The sequence below is a fragment of the Anguilla anguilla genome, chromosome 4, assembly GCF_013347855.1.
Source record: "Anguilla anguilla isolate fAngAng1 chromosome 4, fAngAng1.pri, whole genome shotgun sequence".
NCBI lineage: Eukaryota > Metazoa > Chordata > Actinopteri > Anguilliformes > Anguillidae > Anguilla > Anguilla anguilla.
In genome coordinates this window covers 45,334,518-45,353,678 of record NC_049204.1, presented here as the reverse complement: position 1 = coordinate 45,353,678, position 19,161 = coordinate 45,334,518, and the positions used below count along the sequence as shown (strand labels likewise).

The window sequence follows — 19,161 nt, the reverse complement described above, 5'->3', positions numbered from 1 at the left end:
TAAATAATTCCTTTGTTTAAAAGTATACCTTGTTGTGTTGTCTCCCTTTTTGTCTATAGCTTATGTCGTAACAGTATACACCGGTTACACTTGGATGTCAATTTACACAGCTGGAGCTTTCTCATTGCCCCATGCTTTGTCCCTGCCAGGATTCAAACCCGTGATACCACGGTCGTGGCGCCAGTGCCGTGACTGTGACTCAGCACAGCTGCCTGGCGACCATTAGACAAGCCCACAAAAGCAGACGCACAGCTGCAGCCTGTTACCAAGGGACCTGAAAAAAACTATGAACACCCCTCAACACCACCCCAGCCTGTATTACCCACCCATTGTATAACAGGATCCACTGCCCCCCCCCCTTCCCACCTACCAGCATAGACTCTAAGCTGCTGTTGGCAGAGAGATAAGACCATTGCTACGAAGCCAGGAATCATGGGAAGAGACAGACAGCCATGGATTCACTGCTGCTGGTCACTGCCTGTACAGACCATTTGACCATTCGGCCATTAGCATTTACAGGCATCACTTTAATTTTAGTGTATTTTAATTTTTTTTTAAAACAGAAACAGAAAAAAAGAGTACAGCGAAGAAAAAAGTGTAAAAATCTTTACACACAGGTAAAAGAATTGCTGATCTTTCGGAAATCACTGAGCTTCATTACCGTCTTTCGGATGAGACGTTAAACCAAGGTCCTGACTCACTGTGGTCATTAAAGGTCCCATGACACTTACACTAAGAGTAGGGGGTCCCTGGTGTCCAGGCTAAATCCCAGATCTGGCTCTCGCAAAACTTACCACCAAAACCATCCCCAGATTTAATTAGCTAAATAAATGTTCTCTCCCTCTCCACCTTCGCTAATGTGTGGTGGGCTTTCTGGTGCAAAATGGCTGCCGTGCATCACCCAGGTGGGTGCTACACATTGGTGGTGGGTGAGTTCCCCTTCACTGTAAAGCACTTTGAGCATTCAGAAAAGTGCTATATAAATGTAAGGATATTATATATATTACCATGTTCTGGCCAAGGAAAGTGTTTTTTCAACCATGTACTTATTTCATACATTTTTTAATTTAACTCAACGAGGGAAGAAAACTGCCTTGAAAAAAGACCAAAGCTTCCCTTTTTTCAGTCGTGTAATTCAGGGAGTTGCAGTTAGAGGAAAATATAATTTAACAGAAAAGGCTGACATCTCCCTTATTTCTGAGAACAGAAGTAGATTGTGTTATGTTCATACAATAGGTGTGTCTGTGTAAGTCTGTGTGTGTGTATGTGTGTGTGTATATATGTGTGTGCACGTATGCGTATGCATATGTACATGTGTACACGCAGGAGCATGTGCATGTATATGTGTGCGTGTTTGCATGGGTTTATGTCTGTGTGTGTGTGTGTGCATTTGCATACGTGTACACGCGGGTGCACATGCATGTGTGTGAATGTGTTTGCGTGTGTGCACATGTTTATGTCTGCGCGTGTATGCGCGCATGCTCGTGTACAGTATGTGCATGTATGTGTATGCGTGTGTGCATGTGTTTATGTGTGCGTGTGTGTGTGTGTGTGCAGTATGTGTGTATGGTGTGTACGTGTGTATATGTGTACACACGGGTGCACATTTGTGTGTATGTATGTGTGAGTATTACATTACATTACATTACAGGCATTTGGCAGACGCTCTCATCCAGAGCGACGTACAACAAAGTGTATAACCATAACCAGGAACAAGTGTGTCGAAAACCCTAGAGAGAAGTTCCGTTCCAAGTGCAGGGAACAACCGCACAGTTCAACTTGGACCCTATGTTGGAGTATATGTGCATGTGTTTATGTCTGTGTGTGTGTGTGTGTGTGTGTGTGCAGTATGTGTGTACGGTGTGTGTGTGCGTGTGAATATGTGTACACACGGGTGCACATTTGTGTGTATGTATGTGTGAGTATGTGTGCATGTGTTTATGTCTGTGTGTGTGTGTGCGCGTGCCAATCTGTTGAGCATTTTTAGCTGACGGCCATATCCATAGAGACAGTAAGGCTTGGCCTTGGATGAGGCTATCAGTGAAACCCATCTTAAGCCCTTAAGTCTGCTCCCACCATCCAGCACAAGCCACAGGCTGCATACTGCATACTGTTCCTGCTGCTGATTAATCCAAACTAAAGCATAATATGGAAAAATGTGGGGTATAGGTTGTGCTGCGTGTTCCAAGCCTCATTATTTGAGATAAAGCACCAGTCATAGTCATAAAATGCTGTATCGCAGCTGTGGCAGTTATTGCTGTACATACATTAAGTGTAAGACACAAATAATAAGGTATATGCTTGTAATACTTGACAATGTGCTGTGAAAAAACTACTCACTGCATTTATTATCATCATATCGGAAGGCTTTATGTTTAAGGCTTGTTTGTTTGTCTTATTTTCATGTTGAAATTATTATTTTTTCTTGAGGGATTTAGTCAGCTATGTCAGAAGACAGCAAAGAATACTCGACTGTTTCCCACAAAAACACAATATATGATTTTATGAATATTGAAGTCACCCTGAATTTATTCTTTTTCTGTCAGCTTCCCTCTGGAATACATCCCACTCACAAGAAGGAAAATGGGGGGAAAAAGCTAAGAAAACAGCTGCGCCCATTAAACATAATTTACTGAGCACCTGACAAACGGCAGGTTGAGCTGTTTTTGTCATGTAAACAGGTGGTTTACACTGGTGGTAAGCTGGTTTGGAAAATCAGGACTGAGGCTTTTATTCGATAGTGGACGGCCTTTCAGACCCAGTGGGTAATACGGCCCAAAGGGCAGCCTCCGGGGGGCGTTTCTTCACACAGACAGGCCCCTGAAGAGCGGGAGCAACTCGCCGCTGAGGCCAGCTGTTTCCCGCCACGCTGTCCTGTCCCCGGTCCCCCCGGTCCATCTGGAAGGGTCTTAATGAAGCAGAGACAGGGAACGGGCGAGCTCTCGGATCAACCCCAAACGTCGCCTAGCGTTCATTCCCAGGTGTGATGCATGGCAACTCGCTGGAAGGTTAAACACCTCGGAGGGGGGCGTGATTTACCGTCCGAGTTTCTATGGCAACAGCTTGTGTCTCGTGGGGTCAGAGGGGAGACATGAGGTACCTTCTTCTATTGTGCTATTCACTGTCTCTATTGAGGAAACAAAACCACTGGGAATCTGAAGTGATCATACACAAACCAACCTGAGGTCAGGCTCAAAAAGAAAAAAAACACACAGGCAAAATATATTAAATATAAAATATATCTGCTTATATATACTATTTGACCAAAGGTATCTGGCCACTCCTTGGTCTGGGGACTTTTTTCATGGTTTGGGCAAGGCCCCTTAGTTTTAGTGAAGGCAAATCTTAATGCGACAGCATACAATCAGATTCTGTGCTCCCCCAACAGTTTTGGGAAGGCCCTTTCCTGTTTCAGCCTGTCAGTGTCCCCGGGCACAGAGCAAAGTTCATATAGAAATGGTTATGTCAAGAACAATGTAGAAGAACTTGACTGGCCTGCACAGAGCCCTGACCTCAACCCCATCCAACACCATTGGGATCAATTGGAAACCCAACTGTGAGCCAGACCTAATTGCCAAATCAGTGCCCAACCTCACTAATGCTCTTCTGGCTAAATGGAAGCAAATCCCTACAGCAATTCTCCAATATCTAGTATAAAGCCTTCCCAGAAGAGTTGAGGTTGTTATAGCAGCAAAGGGTGGTTTTAATGCCCATAACTTTGGATGAGATTTTGGATGTCAGGTGTCCACTTTTGTCCATGTAGTGTATTTAATCCATATTAAAAGCATTGATGTTTCGTCATGGTATAGCCTCCATCAAAATTACCCAAACGATTGCAAACCACTAAAAGAAAACCCGATTCTAATTCAGGGTGTGGAGAACTTTGCCTGCTCAAGACAAAATGGAATGCATGTGGGTTCACAAAATGAACCCACATGCATGGGCGTTAGACACCAAACACACAGTCACTGGACCAGTCTACTGCCCCTCTCCAAAGACAAGTCGTTTTGCCACAGTTTGATACCAGCGAATCACGACAGTTAATTTCAGTGTTGGCCCCGGGATTGGTCACAGAGGCCACTAATGAGCTGCTGCCCTTGTAGAACTCAGCATATGATGCCAGATGAACCAAACAAAGCCAGACAGCCACAATTGAGGGAGAGCGCATGAAGAGAAGGGCACCACTGGCACTCAAGGCATAATATACATTATTTTTAAGCACGGCAAAAGTCAGTTGATGTACTACTGGTTGTTAACACAGTGGGGGGTTTTTTTTTTTTAAGTTGGATCAGACTGCTGCTGGTGATTCATAATAATAAAAAAATAATGCATGGCATACTATAAAAAAGCAGGATTGCATAATGAAATAAGTGCACTTCTTCATTCCGCACTGATAATTCTTTGTTCTTCATGGGCACACTGAGCTAAAGAAGCTTCCTGTAGAGTTCCGTTGCTGTGTGCTGTCAGCTGAGAGGTGTATTAGTCATAAAAAAGTGACCGGACAGCCAATCACAGAGCCAGCATTGCTCTGAACTAAAGTTAATTGATGCAGCCACTTGACAGTGCCGTGGTTTCGTGTAGTCCACCGCTGGCACACCAGCCCATTTGTATGCAGGTTCATAAAATGACAAGCAAAGGTCTCTGTGTATACCAGGGATCGACTGCGCATGTGAGTGGGGAAAGACCCAGGGGCTTATGAATATCCTGTATGGTAAATCAGTGTGTGAAAATGTTCCTGTTTAGAGATCAGTAGGACACACAGAGTCTTCACCTCACATGATATAACACAGACACGCAGGAATGCATGTACACGGACACACACAGACACACACGCATGCACACACACACAAACTATGAGAACCTGAGCAGCACAAACTTCTGGGAGTTTCTAAGGCAGGTGGGAGGGGTGGATGTGTCAGCGGAGATTACAGAAACTGGGGGAAAGATGAGAAAGTGATGCAGACTGGGGTGGTCTATCAGGAAGACAGTAAAGAGAGGGATGTTGGTTTTGGGTGTAGGAATAAGGGGTAGATGAGGATTATGTTATGGAGGTTTGAAGACAGTGGGGTTGAGTTGTGGTTGATGTTTGGAGCAGTGGGGTTAGCAAGGGGCGTGGGGTTAGTAAGATGATAAGAGTGGCATGTGCAGGATGGAGACGTGCATTCTGGGAGCTTCACAGAACGCAGGGGGCATGAGGTAATGGAGATGGATGAAATGCAGCACAGGGGTGCTTAGGGCTGGCGATGGAGGAGAGAGGATGAAAACTGAGGAGGAGGATAAGGAGGGAGGAGAGGAAGACTCACCGTCTGCTTTGTCCCCAGAGCCCTGGCAGCCGTCCTCGTCGTCGCAGTCACCACTGCCCTCTGGCATTCCGCTTCCCCTCTCCACCCACGCTCCCCTGTCCCTCTCCTGGGGGGTCTTTCCCTGCATCTCCTGCCACAGACACCACAGGCCCGTGTTAGCGGGTCAAAGGTCACCCATAAGCTTCAGATTGGGGCCATAAACATACCCATTCTGTGTAAAGCCATCTCTTTGTCATTTTACATGAAGTCATATATGAAGCCATTTTTTTAAATGAGCTCTCCAGATTAAAATATGTTCCACTGCTAATGCCGTGTGGTGTACCTTACTGGACTGAATTCTGGATACCAATACCACCTTCCAGATGAAGAACAGGTTCAAAACCACCTGGCAACACCCCCGCTCAAAACACTGGCACCTCCTGGATTACATCATTGTCCGTCAAAAGGACAGACAGGATGTTCTCATCACCGAGTCATGCACAGGGCTGAATTTTGGACTGATCATCTTATGGTCAGATCCAAACTCCTCATAGATATTCAACCCCGCCGCCCAAGGACAGCCTCAAACAGAAAACTCAACTGCACAGCACTGAACAACCCCACCACCACAGGCAACCTCCGACGGCTCCTTGCAAGAAACCTTGATCAAGTTCCGGAGGAATCCACTGATTGGTCAGCTCTGCGCAGAGCTATCCACGGTGCAGCATCGGAAGCACTTGGTCTGCTAAGGAAACGTCATCAGGACTAGTTTGATAACAACTCTGCCGAAATACAGTCACTCCTGCAAACAAAACATGAAGCCCACAAAGGTCTCCTGTCCAACCCTGGATCCTCCACCAAGAGCTGCGACCCAGCGTGCTCTCCGGATCATGGAAGACACCTGGTGGGTGCAGAAGGCTCAAGAAATCCAAAACTTTGCAGACCCAGGGCTTCTATGATGCTATCAAAGCCTCATATGGCCCCAGGGAACAAAGTAATGCCCCTGTCCGATCAGCAGATGGGGACACTCTTCTCAAGGACCTTCATGAGATCCTTGGCCGCTGGGCGGATCACTTTGAGACCCTCCTCAACCACACCAACCCTGTTGATCTTCACATCCTCAATAAACTTCCAGATCTTCCACAAATCCTGCATCTCGACACTCCGCCACAGTTCTTTGAAACCCGCTAAGCCATCAGGGGCTTGAAGAACAACAAAAGTGCAGGACCTGATTGCATCTCCTCACACGCCACCTACACCTCCTGATCACAAACATCTGGAAGTCCAAGATCCTCCCGCAGGACTGGAAGGATGCTAACATTGTGGTCATTTACAAACAGAAGGGGGACAGAGCAGTTTGTGGGAACAGCCGGGGAATCTCTCTCCTCTCCACTGCAGGGAAAGTGCTGGCAAAAATCATGCTCAACAGACTGGTGGAACACATTTCGGAAAGTGCTCTCCCAGAAACACAAAGTGGTTTCCGGAAGTCTAGATCCACTACCGACATGATCTTTGTCTTACGGCAGTTACTAGAGGAGAGCAGAGAGCAGCGCAAAGACCTGTACATAGCCTTCATTGACCTCAGTAAAGCCGTTGATACCATAAACCGTGAGATGCTCTGGAAACAGCTCTCCAAACTTGGGGTACCACCTAAGTTTCTCTCCGTCCTGCAGCAACTGCATGATGGCATGCAAGCCAGAGTCCTCACGGGAGGACTCCAGTCAGAGTCCTTCAAGGTCGACGTTTAGGTGAAGCAAGGCTGTGTCTTGGCACCGGTCTTGTTCAATCTCCTCCTCTCAGCCATCACCCACCATCATGCCTTGGGACACAGAGATGGAGTTCACCTGGAGTACCGCCTTGACGGAAGTCTATTTAACATCCGACGGCTCCAGGCCTATACAAAGACAAAGACCTGCCAAATCGGTGAGCTTCAATACGCAGATGACTGCGCTCTCCTGGCACATAACCCAGAGTCCATGCAGCAGGCCCTAATCACAATTTCTGGCCTATACCAGTCCTTTGGTCTCCAGGTTAACATTCAGAAAACTGAAGTTTTGGCACAATTCACTATCCAACATCCTTCACCCCCCAGCTTCCAAATCAATGGTGTTCCACTCAAAGTAGTGGGCCAGTTCACCTATCTTGGCTCCACACTTTCCTCAGACTCCTCCCTTGACACTGAAATGAACAGCCGCATAAACAAAGCCTCATCAGCCTTTGGGCGCCTCCACAGAAGGGTTTTTGAAAACAAAAACCTGAAGGTCAGCACCAAGGTTGCCGTATAGTATACAGTATACAGACCGCACGTCACAAACTTGGAGGCCTTTAACATCCGATGCCTTCAAAAGATCCTCGGCCTGACTTGGGAAGATCGAATCCCCCATACTGAGATTCTTTCCATGACCAACTCCATCTGCATGGAAGCAGCAGTGGCTAAAAAACATCTTCGCTGGATAGGGCATACTATCCGCATGCCTGGCCACCGCCTACCCCACCAAGCCCTGTATGGGCAACTCAGCTATGCAAAACGGGCCGATGCCTTCAAAAGATCCCCGGCCTGACTTGGGAAGATCGAATCCCCCATACTGAGATTCTTTCCATGACCAACTCCATCTGCATGGAAGCAGCAGTGGCTAAAAAACATCTTCGCTGGATAGGGCATACTATCCGCATGCCTGGCCACCGCCTACCCCACCAAGCCCTGTATGGGCAACTCAGCTATGCAAAACGGGCCGCTGGCAGACAAAAGAGGTGCTATAAGGACTACACCATTGCATCCCCCGGAGCAAGCCTCATCATCGGACATGATGGACAGCTAAGAAGAAAAGAATGCTGGAGTAAACAGCAAAAAACAGAAACTGAGAAATTCGATTTTCAGTTTTTACAGCACAATAAAAATCAAACACAACAGTCCCCTCGACCGGTCAAATGTTATAAACAATGTCCAGAAATTAATATTTCACATGCCTCTCTTATGAGTAACATTACCCCTGATTCACCGTGTTTTGAGTCTTGGAAATTTCTACAGCAGTGGTCTCCAACCCTGATCCTGGAGAGCTACAGGGTCTGCTGGTTTTTATTTTCACCTTAAATTCAGCACCCAATTGAGACCCAAGACACCAGGTGAGTTGAGTTAACTGTGTAATCAACTGCTCTAATTGATTCATGAAGTGCAGTCACTATGAAAACCAGCAGACCCTGTAGCTCTCTAGGACCAGGGTTGGAGACCGCTGTTCTACAGAAACTGGGAGTGGCCAATCCTGGTCATGAGCACTCCCAGGCTGCCTTCCAAGCTCAAGGTTCATCGGCAATTTGAAAATAATACAATGGAATTCTTTGTTAAAGATGAATAAAACAGAAAATAGATAAGGATGACAAACGCAAAACAAAATACAGGCCATACATACTTGAAAATAACACAGGGGTGTTTGTGCTCCTGAAGAATAAAATAATAATAAATGAATAATGTTTGCAGTCAGGCATTCAAACAGCAGATAAAACTGTTCCTGAACCTGTGTGTGTTTTAAGGCTCTGGCATCTTCTGCCAAATGGATAGGGGTGAAAACCATTTCAAAACTAGGTGACAGGGTGATAGCACTTAATGTGACTGATCAATTAAAGTGATTGATGTCCAATCATCGATTGGACAATGATGTTTGATGATTAACGATTTATGTTAATTCACATCACAGTCACCTATTCTGTTGGCCTGACTTTCTGAGTTACTGACTTTTAGGTGAGCAGTGAGAATGACTCTGTGGGTGCAGGGGTACCTGCAGAGCCAGAAAGGAACCCTCCCCCTTAAAAAAAAAACAAACCCCAGGGGTGGCGGACACAAGTTGAAATAACGAGCGGCTTTATGTGAAGTACTTCTCGCCAATTAGACCCACAGAGGAAGAGCGGAGCGGCCACGCCCTTTGTCCCCCCAGCTCCTCCGACATATCAATTGGGACTGACATCACCAAGTGATGAAGCTCGTTCGGGAAGCCGGGGGGGGAAGGGGAGGACACAGTCCACGCGAGCACAGCCTGTAAACAAATGGGAGCCTCGATAAGGAAATTAAAGGGTTGTCCGAGAATTACAGTTCAGGCCAAAAGTTTACATACACCTAGGCTAAAGATATTCAAACTCATATTCAAAAGCTTTTTCACAGCTCCACACATTTCATGTTACCATACACTCCTTTTGGCAAGTCAATTAGGACATCTACTTTGTTCACATCAGAGGTATTTTTAAAACAATCGATTAGAAATTTATTTCAGCTTTAATTCACTACATCACAATTGAAGTGGGTCTAAAGTTTACATATACCAAGTTGACTATCTCTTTTAACTGACTGGAATAGTCCAGAAATTGATGTAATTACTTGTTAAAAGCTTCTGATTGGCCAATTATCATAATTGAGTTAATTGGTAGTTAATTGGCACCTGTGGCTGTATTTAAGGGCCTACTGCCACTGCCTTTTTGCCCTTGATACCATGGGAAAATCCTAGCAACTCAGCCAAGACCTCAGAAAAAAAATTGTGGACCTCCACAAGTCTTTGTTCCTCCTTGGGAGCAATTTACAAATGACTGAAGGTACCACGAGCATCTGAACAAACAGTTGTATGCAAATATAAAAATCTTGGGACCACACAGACACTGCATCATTCAGGAAGGAGGCACAAATTAACTCCCAGGGCTTAACAAACTTTGGTCCGAAAGGTTCAAATGAACCCCAAGACAACAACAAAGGAACTGGTGAAGGAGTTGGGTACCAAAGTATTTACATCCACCATTAAGAGAATCCTAAATCCCCATGGCCTGAAAGGCTGTCGCACAAGGAAGAAGCCCCTACTCCAAGACCGGCATAAAAAAGGCAGAATGAAGTTTTCAGGTGATCACCAGGACGAAGACCTGTGTTCTCTGATCAGATTAAACAAAAATTGAACTGTTTGGCCATAATGATCAGCGCTATGTACAGGGGAAAAAGGGTGAGGCTTTTAATCCTAAGAACACCATCCCAACTGTGAAGCATGGGGGTGGCAGAATCATGTTATGGGGGTGTCTTGCTGGAAAATGGACTGGTGCACTTCAAAAAATAGATGGCATCATGAGGAAGGCGGATTATCTAGAAATACTGAAGCAACACCTCAAGACATCAGCTAGAAAGTTAAAACTGGGTCTTCCAGCAGGATGATGCTCCTAAGTTGTAACAAAATGGCTTAAAGACAACAAAGTGAAAGTATTGGAGTGGCCATCACAAAGCCCTGACCTGAATCCCATAGAAAGTTTGTGGACTGAACTGAAAAAGTTCGTCTGAGCAAGGAACTGAGTTCCACTCATTCTGTCAGGAGGAATGGGCAAAAATTCTGGAAAAGTATTGTGAGAAGCTTGTGGAAGGCTACCCCCTGCATTTGATTTCAAGTTAAGCAATTAAAAGGCAATGCCACCAAATACTAACATAGTGTATGTAAATTTTTGACCCACTGAAAATCTGATATAGTATATAAAAGATTAAATAAATCTCTCTTAGATATTATTTTGAAATGGCCTCTTATGGAAATAAACTATATACCCTAATTGACTGAACACATGAAATGTATGGTAACATGAAATGTGCAGAGTTGTCAAAAATTGAGTTTGAATGTCTTTAGTCTCGGTGTACATATACTTTTGGCTTAAACTGTATGCAGCAAGGGAGATTTACTGCCACTTTTCCACGGGAGAATGAACTGTCTGTGGGGATGTTTCTTTTTGAAACCCACCTTTAAAGTTTCTTTTTGAGCTTCTACCGCTGCGTAACTGCCTGAAATTATGTAGCAGATGGTTTCATAAGGCTGTTACTGCATTTTTCTCATATAATTTTCCCTAATGAATTCATTTTATTAATAATTAATCAGTAAAAACGGTTTACGTAACATGCTTTGCAGTGTTGGGCTAGGGTTAGCAACATCAAAAAAGTGTCTGCAGGTTAAAAAAAAATTAAAAAAACCTTTTCATGTCATTCCCATCATCTTAATGAATAGGGTTCATTGTTCATTTCTTTTTATTCTTTTAAAAAATGCAGACACCAGGAAAACCTGACTACAACCTCACTGTTCCATTTAGTTCCAGTAAGATCTCCAGGTTGCTTAGGGGTTCTTAATATAACACTTGATCTGTTCAATTCGTGTTTTAAGCACAACTAAAGTTATTTCAATCCTCATCAGAACAAGGCAGGCTCAGGGTAGACTTCAGGGAGGTTCAAAGATTCCAGCACTTCACATTAAAATATAATTAAGAATTTCTTTTTCTGATCAAATCCTTCATGTAGCTAATTGGACTGAAGATCAGTTTGCTTGCATTTTATTAAACAAAATATGCTTTAGGGGTATTTATAGACATCAAAACACAGTCAAGCACATCAGAGGAAATCATTACAAAATTTCAACCACTCCCACTGCTCTTAATATACTTTCTCCAAATAAAGTGCAACAACCACGATCATGGACACCGAGCGAAAGCTAATGTCCACATCAGCACAACATAAGGTTATGAACAAATGTATATACCACTGTAACAATGCATAACTATACACAGGAACTTTTGGGCCTCTGGCTCACTGACCACAGGATTGACTCTGCTGAGTCAGGTTCATAATTAACTTCTTGGTCAACCAAGTGCCTGTCTGCTTCCTCTTGTTACCCTGCAAAAAGATTGGGGCAAGGAACACCCCCTTTTTGGAGGAATGGGAGCCCAATTTCACAAGCTTAAACATTAATGCAGTCATCAATGGTCTATCTATCCATGTTTCATTGACCGCTCCGATAGCACAAGCCAACCAAATGTTTGTGTGGTCAAAATAATAAACCAATCACATTACAGAGATCACACATGGGGTTCCGACGCCTCAGTGACTTTTGAGGATAAAAGTCATCAAAAAAACGAACAACTTTGTTCTTAGGCATTGCCTAACCGATCAGACTCGCATCTCCTTAAGGACATCACCGAACTTCGCTGCACTTCTCGCATCTCACTGGAGACTTTCCTGAGTGGCCTGCCACCGTCCGCTGAATAAACCAAACCGGTTTATTTCCCATCTACCGCTGTTTGAGGAACACGTATCTGTACACCTTTCCTCCGTATCTCCCTTGTGGCCGGGACCCAAGTGGAAGATTTGTCCACATCCGTCGTCTTGACTGGAACCTGTTGCAACCCTGACTTCACAGAAGAAGTTTCCCACGTCTCTGCGCACCTGCCACGGACCCCTGAGACCAGCTGAGGAGCTGAACGAGCATAACCTAACGGAATTAAGGACTGGCCTCCCTTATTATCACCGTTAAGTATTGAAATGCATATTTGACACTGACATCAAAGTACAGCGTAGAGTAAAATTTGAAATACCTGTTTAGGTTATTTTACTGCTGTTTGTTGTGTTTTGTTTGTTGTGCGTATGTTGGTCGGGAATAGCAAATTCCCTGACCTTGTAGTTTACATTGTTAAACTTAATTTTTTTGAGACTGATATAACGAATTAACCAAGTAACATAGAGTAGCGTGTCACTAACCAATAACACAAACTAACCTTCGTTTAATGGTAACACTGCCAACCTCCTATGTTTAGCTATCGCAAAATCATCATTTCCTCTTATCTTATTCATCATATTATACAAATTATTGTTTTCAATTAGCCTGTTACCAACTCATTATCATAATCAATAAATGTATATTCTTTATTTCTAAACCGTTGTCCTGTCCATGTTATTTCAATAAGTTGGGCTCTACTGACGTCTAAAATTCTGATTGGTTGTTGAAACTCCATTCATCTGAGTAAACTTCACTACACCACCTCCAATTATTCTACTGCCATACTTTTCAAACAACCAGTGATGAAAAGTGTCATTTATCACAAGAGGATGAGATACATTATATGGAAACAACACAGACAGATAGACATTTTCCCATCAGGAGAAGACACTCACATCAATAAATCTAATTTAATTTAAATTGTATACTTTGCAAAAATGTGATTCCCAGCACACCCTAGTGTACAGTAAAAAAGCAAAAAGCAGTGTCTATAGCAGGAGAAACTCCCCAGCCCGTCCACCTGTGGTCGGCTCAGGGTGTAGGCAGTTTGCGTGTCATATGTTCATATAAAAAAGTTGCAATAAGCTTTGCTCTTTATTTCACAAAATGAGCCTCGCTCTAGCTCTGGCTCTTTCCATCAGTTTCTTTTTTCCCTCCTTTTTAGAGGGCTGTTTTTTTTTACCTGCTCCGCACATCGAAAACCAAACGTCAGTATGCCGAGACACTCTGGACAGTCTCCACGACAAAAAAATCCCCAGCTAATCTAGAGGATGAGATGAGCAAAGGATAATTAGAGAGATGGGTTGGACGCCTGACATTCACTTCATTCCTTTCCCTGAACTCGCGTTTCCTTTTATTTTGCGAGAGTGGGTGGAAAAAAGCACCTTACCGAGCAAAATTGTGGCCCTTTCAGGCACGTTGCCTTAATTCACTCAAGTCTCTTTCTCTTTTTTAATTGCAGGCAGAGTCTTTGAGGAGCTTCCAGAAATGCCTCTGCTCACATTACTGGGAGAGACCGCGCTGGGACGCGGAGGAGACATTTGTAATTGCTTAACAGAGGCTCAGAGTCACGAGGGTCAATCCCAAAGGTCACTTTGGAGACAGACGCAAAAAACTTTAGGAAGGGAAATGTGTAGTAGATCACATGCCCTTTGTACTGGGGAAAGGCTGTGAATCCTGAATAAATGACAAGCAGAACACGCATGCTGGTGTCTACCAGACTGCATCAACATAGCTGTTCAACAGCACAGTCACTTGTCTACTTGTCTGCCTTCAACAGGCAGCCAAAAAGTGGGTGAAATCAGATGTTTTTTCTCCCTGTAGTATCATGGTTTATCCCCACTTATAGTCTGTATAAACCCACCTAGGAGAGCCATTTAAACAATGGCTTTTGTGGCATAATCTATTCTATGAAAATAATGAATGCCGTGGACAGACAGAGGCCATTAAAACAGTGCGGTCCTGCCTGTAGACTTGCTGCTCGAGTGCTTTCAAAGCTCCTATCAGTGTAGTCAATTAGGCCCGCCGCGCTGACAAGTAGCTCGTTTATAACTCTTGCATCCCCCGTACGGCGCTTTTGTCGGGCCAATTTGGAACGCCTCTGTGGAAACTGGTTGCAATTAGCCGCTGCAGCACGGCCAGTGCCTCGTTCTGCCGATTTTGAGGCAGGAATGAAGGGGGGTGGGGGGGGGTGGGGGGGGGAGGGGAGGCGGAGGGGATGGATGGTCAGACTGCAAGCCCACGCCTGTTAACGCATGAGCCATGGGCCGCAAACTCTTCCTGTAATTCCGCCCACGTAGCCTCCCTCTCTGTGGATTTAAAGCTACAGGCTGGGTACCTGGATGTCCCTTCTAAATCTGCGGCATTCTCCGTCACTCTGGTGGTTGGACTTACCCAGCCTGTAGGGACTGGGGTAAACATTTAGTCCCTCTCTTACCCTCTCTCACCTGTATAAGCTTGCATTGTCCACAGTTTCTCTACGTGGGCTGATTTCCTATGTGTTTTCAGTCACACATTTGTTATAGAGTGCAATGAGCTCTATACAAGCATAGGCAGCATTTCAAACGCCCGTATGGAACAGGTACCGATACTGGAAATATATTTTTGAATATACCCATACCATATGTAACATACAGTAGGTTGCTTGACTGTTATATCACTGTGCCAGCTGAAGAGAAACCTAGGCCACGTTTTGATCGTAGTTTACACATACTAGTATTGGACGGGTATTTTGTATTTTAAAATGCAGAAAACATAATGCATAAACAAAAACTACAAATATTTTTGTGTATTTTTACCCATCCCAGGCTATGCATCAGAGATGAAAAAATGAAGCACTAGTAAATTATATTGTATTTTAACCATGCCAGGCCTTTCTGCGCATGATGGTTAACATACCACCAAAAGGCAATTTCCCCTCAGCTTGCTAACCTGCCTCCACTAAAGCCTGGACTGGCTCTAATTGTTATGTGTTCAGAGGGTTATTGTGTTATTGCATGAGAATTTGGCCTGCTAAAGCGACTGGCTACACTGATGATGTTCTAGAGCCTCTGAAGGTGAGAATTAAACTCTTGAATTTGATGTACGATCACTTACTTTTTGGGTTGTGCAAGCCCTTCCTTCTGAAAGTCTGGCTGATGACACAAACTTTTCACTTGGCCGCTTCTGGGGGGACAGGCGCTGACTTTCTCACTTCCACCGTCCCGTGCCGACTAGGGGGGACACACCACCTCCTGAGCTGCCTACGTCCTCCTGACAGGCACAAGGAATTCTGGGACGCTTCGCCTCAGCGACTTCAAATTTTTCAAAAAGTCAGTTAATTCTGTACCAGCTCTCCCAAGTATTCCTGTGGCCTGTTTAATTTGGGTACAGTGCTGAAAAGTGTGCTGTGTGATCTGGTAGCGGGGTCTGGCCAGTCAGGCCAGAAAGGGAAGTAGGAAAATTAAAACCATGAAGGCAACCACATCATATTGGGACTCGAGTTGCTGAAGCTTCAAAGAAAAAAAGAAAAACAAAAAGCCCTTTCAAAATGGCTCCAGTAATACCTGTGGAGAAATGGTGTGTGAAATGGTGTTGATGGAAAACAGGGAACGGGGAGCAGACAGTGTTGCGAAATTAAAAAACGGAGCTTGTTGTTCCTTTGCGGCAAAAACAAAGCAGGCTTTTCAAACTCAGAAGAGGAATCTCAGCTCCCCGGAGATCTCTTTGCAATAGAGAGAGGGTACTCTTTTCGATGGGACTTTCCATTAATGCAGCCTGTCCCAATGTGCACAAGCGACTTCAAAGTGTTCCCACTGAGATTGCAGCAGACCAGTTCAAGATGAGTTTGAAAATCTCTTTCAGAGCGTTGGCATAATCCTGCTAAAGGAAATTACGCTGTAGTAAAACAACAGGGGTTCGCTGTGAATTCTGTCACAGAACACTAAACTAACTGTACCCTACAACCCCTAACCCTAACACAAACCAACAGGTATATGATCTCCCCTTAATGTTAACAGCATACCCAAGAACACACTGTCTTATGCTGATCTATGATATAACAGTAATACTCATGTATGTATGTAAACCACCTGTCAAACATTACTTTGTTAGGATCTAGCCACCTCTGTATTCAGACAAAATTAGCTCTCTCTATATACCAGCTTTATTTGTACCATAATATAGGGATCCCATGCACCCATTTTACCTATTATTTAGACTCTTTTTCCCGTAAAGAAAAACAGACACTTTTCTGTATAGTTTAAAGTGCCTGTTTCATGGGGAAGGATAACACCCCTCTCCAAGTACTGTGTTGCCATCACATGGACCCCCGTGCCATCTCTTGGTACTGCAACATGGATAACACCCAATTCCCCAAATTCATTTTATTTGCTAAAGAGAGGTCCTGGAAAATAACTCCCAGAAAATCATTTTTGTCCCTTGTAGGGTCTTCGGTCTGAATCTCAAAAAGTATAAATTCTACTATGCTGAAACCTGCGCTACAGAAGACAATGAATAAAAATAAAATCAAGTATACTTTTGAAATCTTTTCATTATAAGTGGTGTTAAAAGTGTTCTTGAGTAGGATATAGGCTATATCATTATTAAAGATTAAAAACAGCTAAAAGGGGATGCAAGTAGTTAAAATAAAATAAAAATAACAGTGCTAAACGGAATTGCAGCTTCAATCATTTTGTCTCCATCTGTGATGCAGTTACACACAGTAAATACCACTGCGGTACTACGGCCAGATCATAATACACAACCATCAGTACAAAGGTAAATGACAATACCCACAATGCCATGGCACAGGGGATCTTTTCACAGGAGGACATTGGAAGTTAATTGCAGGGAAGAAGCAGCTAGCTCAGCGGTGGGTGTATTTGTGAGGGGCAAGCTTGACTGGAGAACACAGAAACAGGACCACCAACTTCATTCTCATCTTTGGTTGAAGGATGGTTGTGTAGCCTGTCGAAAGCTCCACTGGCTTCTTTCATCCCCACAGCCTTTTAATGAAAGGAAGAAAGAGGAGAGCCGCTGTGTGCGCATTTCACTACACGCAAATCTGAGGCAAAAACACCAGGTCAGTTAAAATGTGTGTGAGTGTATGTGTGTGTGTGTGTGTATGTATGTGTGTATATGTGCGGTTATGCGTGAATGTGTGGGTGCGCGTGTGTGTCTGTGTGTGGGAGGGGAGAGTTGTTATTATGAACTGGGAAGAGGGGGTTGGGGGTGGGGGCTTCATTATCAGAGACAAAGGCCAGGGTTTTGGAGCTGCCTGAAACCACCCGTCTCTAATGAGAAGCCGTAAAAATCAAACAGCCGGTTTTAATGGTCACGCAGGGGCAGTGCGGTCTCCCCATTAAAACAGCCATCAGAGAGGGCTTCAAAGGCCTGTGCAGCCCAGCTCCCATTAAAGCCTGCCATTTCACTTCATCACAGACTGCTTGCCCTCCGCTCCCATCTCTGTGACCGTCAACCAGTACACGCCCTGATCCAATCCAGGCAGGTACAGAGACATCTACGGTCCAGATTGGGCCCCTAGAGAAGGCTCTGGACTCTCGGCTTTTGCCCCTCCCCCTCCTCTGCTCGCCTGCCAATAACATACAGTCCCGCTCCATGGGTAACACCCCCCACAGCACAGTCAGGAGTTCAGGTTGTACATTTGACCGATGCTCTTATTAGCCTGTTTGTTTTTTTTCTTCAGCTCGGCGGGGACATTTCTTGCTCTGAGGGTGAGTATGTACATGTGAATGGGGGGGGGGGGGGGGGGGGGGGGGGGGAAATAAATCTCCAAAAATCAGCTTTGATTTTTATTTTTCATTTGGATTAAGGGGGAAGGGCGTTAGCCAGCATGAGATCAATTAATCCATATCATACCAGTCAAAATGATTCTGCCCGACTCATCCCTTGAGCATCTGCTAAATGGCAGTAAAGTAAGTCAGGATGCACAGAGTTGCCCAGAGCGACCTTAGCTCCTGCATCCCTGGCATGCTGTATTGGCGGGTGGGGGCTCAGACTAGCTCCAGGGCAGCGCAGCGAGCTCCCAAACACATTTCAGCCTTATTTGAAATGAAAATACCAGCTGATTAGATGCCCATGAGTCTCCCTTCTCCAGGGAGATGGGCAGTGGAGCTGGGCTCAACACTGCTTTCTTTTCCAGATCCCAGATCAGAGTTTCCTCTCCCCCTCTCTCTTATCCTTTCTCTCTCTCCGCCTCTGTCTTTCATTCTTTCTCTCTCACTCTCTTTCTCACCTCCCTCTCTCTTTCTCTTGGTCTCTTTTCCTCACTCTCTCTCTCTCTCTCTCTCTCTCTCTCTCTGTGTGACAGTGCTGCCACAGAGGAAGCTCAATTGCAGATTAAGACATCCTGAAGCCATTAGCCACGTTTATAGCGGCCGTCCCACGTTCTCCGCTGCTCTGCCTGCCAAACTCTTCCTTTCCTCCATTTCTCCTGGCCTCCCTGGCTTTACCACACCTTTCTCACCAAGCAGAAACTGGCTGTGATAGCGGGAGCAAAGAAGAAAGGAGCCCTCGAGACCCTCACTGCGCCTTGAAGGCAAGCCCGCTCTGTCTGAGAGACAGTCGCGCTCTCTTAAGCCTCACCCCATCAGGGTACACCAGCAGGGGTGTCTGAAGAAACTGCCTGTCTGGAAATAACCTACAGGGAAAAAAATGAAGCTTCTTTTTTCTGTTTAAATTTTTCATCTTTGCACCTGGACACATTCCATCCTCACATCTAACCAGGAACGGCTATACTTATCAATTTCACAACCATGACGTTCATGATCATTCTGCTGTGGCAGCACACTGGTGGAAAGCTGCATGTTTACTCGGCACACCCTCAGATAACC

The 19,161-nt window shown here is 44.8% G+C and overlaps 1 protein-coding gene across 4 annotated transcripts in view; it reads right to left on the bottom strand.

The window, feature by feature from the left end:
* Positions 1-19,161, bottom strand: part of gpc5b (glypican 5b) — a 195,757-nt gene that overhangs the window by 42,904 nt on the left and 133,692 nt on the right. For all 4 annotated transcript variants that reach the window (XM_035414637.1, XM_035414636.1, XM_035414635.1 and 1 more), the window contains one exon: positions 5,304-5,433. In XM_035414637.1, coding sequence (XP_035270528.1) covers positions 5,304-5,433 — 130 coding nt within the window. The remainder of the gene's footprint in view (positions 1-5,303; positions 5,434-19,161) is intronic.